Source organism: Asparagus officinalis, chromosome 3 (genome assembly GCF_001876935.1).
Source record: "Asparagus officinalis chromosome 3, Aspof.V1, whole genome shotgun sequence".
In the NCBI taxonomy this organism is placed as follows: domain Eukaryota; kingdom Viridiplantae; phylum Streptophyta; class Magnoliopsida; order Asparagales; family Asparagaceae; genus Asparagus; species Asparagus officinalis.
This window is the reverse complement of record NC_033796.1, coordinates 31,562,028-31,564,211: the sequence shown is the minus strand read 5'-3', so window position 1 is coordinate 31,564,211 and position 2,184 is coordinate 31,562,028. Positions and strand designations below refer to the sequence as shown.

The 2,184-nt window shown below is 45.1% G+C and overlaps 1 protein-coding gene across 1 annotated transcript; it reads left to right on the top strand.

Annotated features, from left to right (window-relative positions):
- On the top strand, positions 95 to 1,779 carry LOC109834890 (glucan endo-1,3-beta-glucosidase 5-like). The gene is given in 4 exon segments (XM_020402908.1): positions 95 to 329; positions 1,114 to 1,693; positions 1,695 to 1,727; positions 1,729 to 1,779. Coding segments are annotated over 4 exon segments (780 nt in total). The 5' UTR covers positions 95 to 213.

The window sequence follows — 2,184 nt, the reverse complement described above, 5'->3', positions numbered from 1 at the left end:
CTCTCTCCTCGTTCTCTTTTCGCCTTCTTCTTCCTCCTCCTCTTTTTTCTTCGAGCTGACGGGCTGGGAGTGAATTGGGGTACGGTAGCGTCGCATCCGTTGCCACCAGATATCGTTGTGAGGCTCCTCAAGGATAATGGTTTCGATAAGGTGAAGTTGTTTGAGGCCGAACCTTGGGTGCTCAAGGCGCTCGGGAGGTCTGGGATTCAAGTCATGCTTGGAATACCCAACGAATTCTTGGCTCCGTTGGCGAGCAGTGTGACGGTGGCCGAGAAGTGGGTTATGCAAAATGTGTCTACTTTCATCTCTAAATACGGTGTTGACATAAGGTATGCAGAGGTATTTAGGATAAACCGTTTTGAGTATTCATGTGTGAGTGTACTCCCACGTTCGATCCAATAATAATCGAAAGAGTTATGGATTTAAAATAGAATTTTAAAATCAATATATACTAGTTATAGGTTTCAGGTTAAAGTTGAGCCTGGCTCACCATCAATTTGTATATATCCAAAACAAACTCGTGAGACCAAGTGCAATGGCAAGGCAACTCAAAAATTATTACATCCAATAGCAAGGCAAATTGAAAGGCAAATGAAAAAGTTGGAGAGAGAAAGACAATGGAAGGCAAATTTTGCCTTTGTGTTAAATTTCTTGTTGGGCCCCGCGTGTCATAAAGTTTTTACAATTATTCTCACCTTGTTTTTAAATGACTGTTTTGATCAATAATTACTCGAAATTAATTTTTTATTTTTTCACCACTATTTATTATTTTTCAAGATCTATTAATAGAGCTTGAGTTTGTGTTATTTGGACAAAGCAAATAAAACTTAATTTTTTACTTAATTATCATGATTGAGTGATGTGGAGGAAAGATAAAGTAAAAAACTTTTTGAAAAATTAGTTGTGGAATTGAAAGGCAATTGAAAAAGGCAAATGATGTGGAGGGAGAATAAAGTGAGGTGGAAGGAGAGAGAAAGACAATTTTTGCCTTGCCGTTGAAGATGGTCTGATAGTGGTTGCATTTTTTTATTAATATAATAATATAATATAATCATTTTTAAATCTGATTCGGTTTCATTTTTAAATATAATTTGTAAAAACTCTTCATCTCAGATACGTAGCCGTTGGCAATGAACCTTTCTTGAAGACGTACAAAGGAATGTTCCAACAAACAACATTTCCGGCCCTCCAAAACATAGAGGCCGCCATCATCAAGGCCGGCCTCGGCCGCCAAGTAAAGGTCACCGTCCCTCTCAACGCCGACGTCTACGATTCCTCCAACGGCCTCCCTTCCTCTGGCGACTTCCGCTCCGACATCCACACGCTCATGATCCAAATCATCAAATTCCTCCAAAACAATGGCGCCCCGATCATGATCAACATCTACCCTTTCCTCAGCCTCTACGCCGACCCCCACTTCCCCATCGACTACGCCTTTTTCTCCGGCACAGCAAACCCTGTTGTCGACGGCTCCGTTTCCTACACCAACGTCTTCGATGCGAACTACGACACCCTCGTTTCCGCGCTGGAAAGGAACGGGTTCTCAAATATGACCATCATCGTCGGAGAAATCGGTTGGCCTACGGACGGCGATGCCAATGCCAACATCGCGTACGCGCGAAAATTTAACCAGGGTTTACTGGACAGGATCAGCCAAGGTAAAGGAAGGCCCCGCAAATTCGATCGCCCGCCTGATTTTATTTTTTGGATTGATCGATGAGGATGCGGAAGAGCGTCGCACGCGGGGAATTTGAACGGCACTGGGGGATTTTTTACTAGTGCAGTGGGCACGGTCAAGTATCCGTTGAGCATTACCAACACCAGACTCTAGGTGGCGGCCAATAAGGGGTGTCAAATACTATAGCCAAACAGTGTGCGTCCTCGCGCCAGCGGCCGAGCATTGCGGACACAAACATTGCGGAATAGCGTCAACTACGCGTGCACGTAGTGCGGACTGGCACGAGCCTGGCTCGGGTCGTCGTGCAGTGGGCTCGATGCTAGGAGCAACGTATCGTATGCGTTCAATCAGTTATATCAGACCTTTAACCAGCAGAAGGGGGCTTGTAATTTTAACAATCTGTCGACCACGACGACGACCGATCCGTCGCAGGGAAATTGTACGTTTGAGATCATGATCGACGTCGGGGCCCACGACCGGACGGTGAACACGACCTCGGCGGCTGT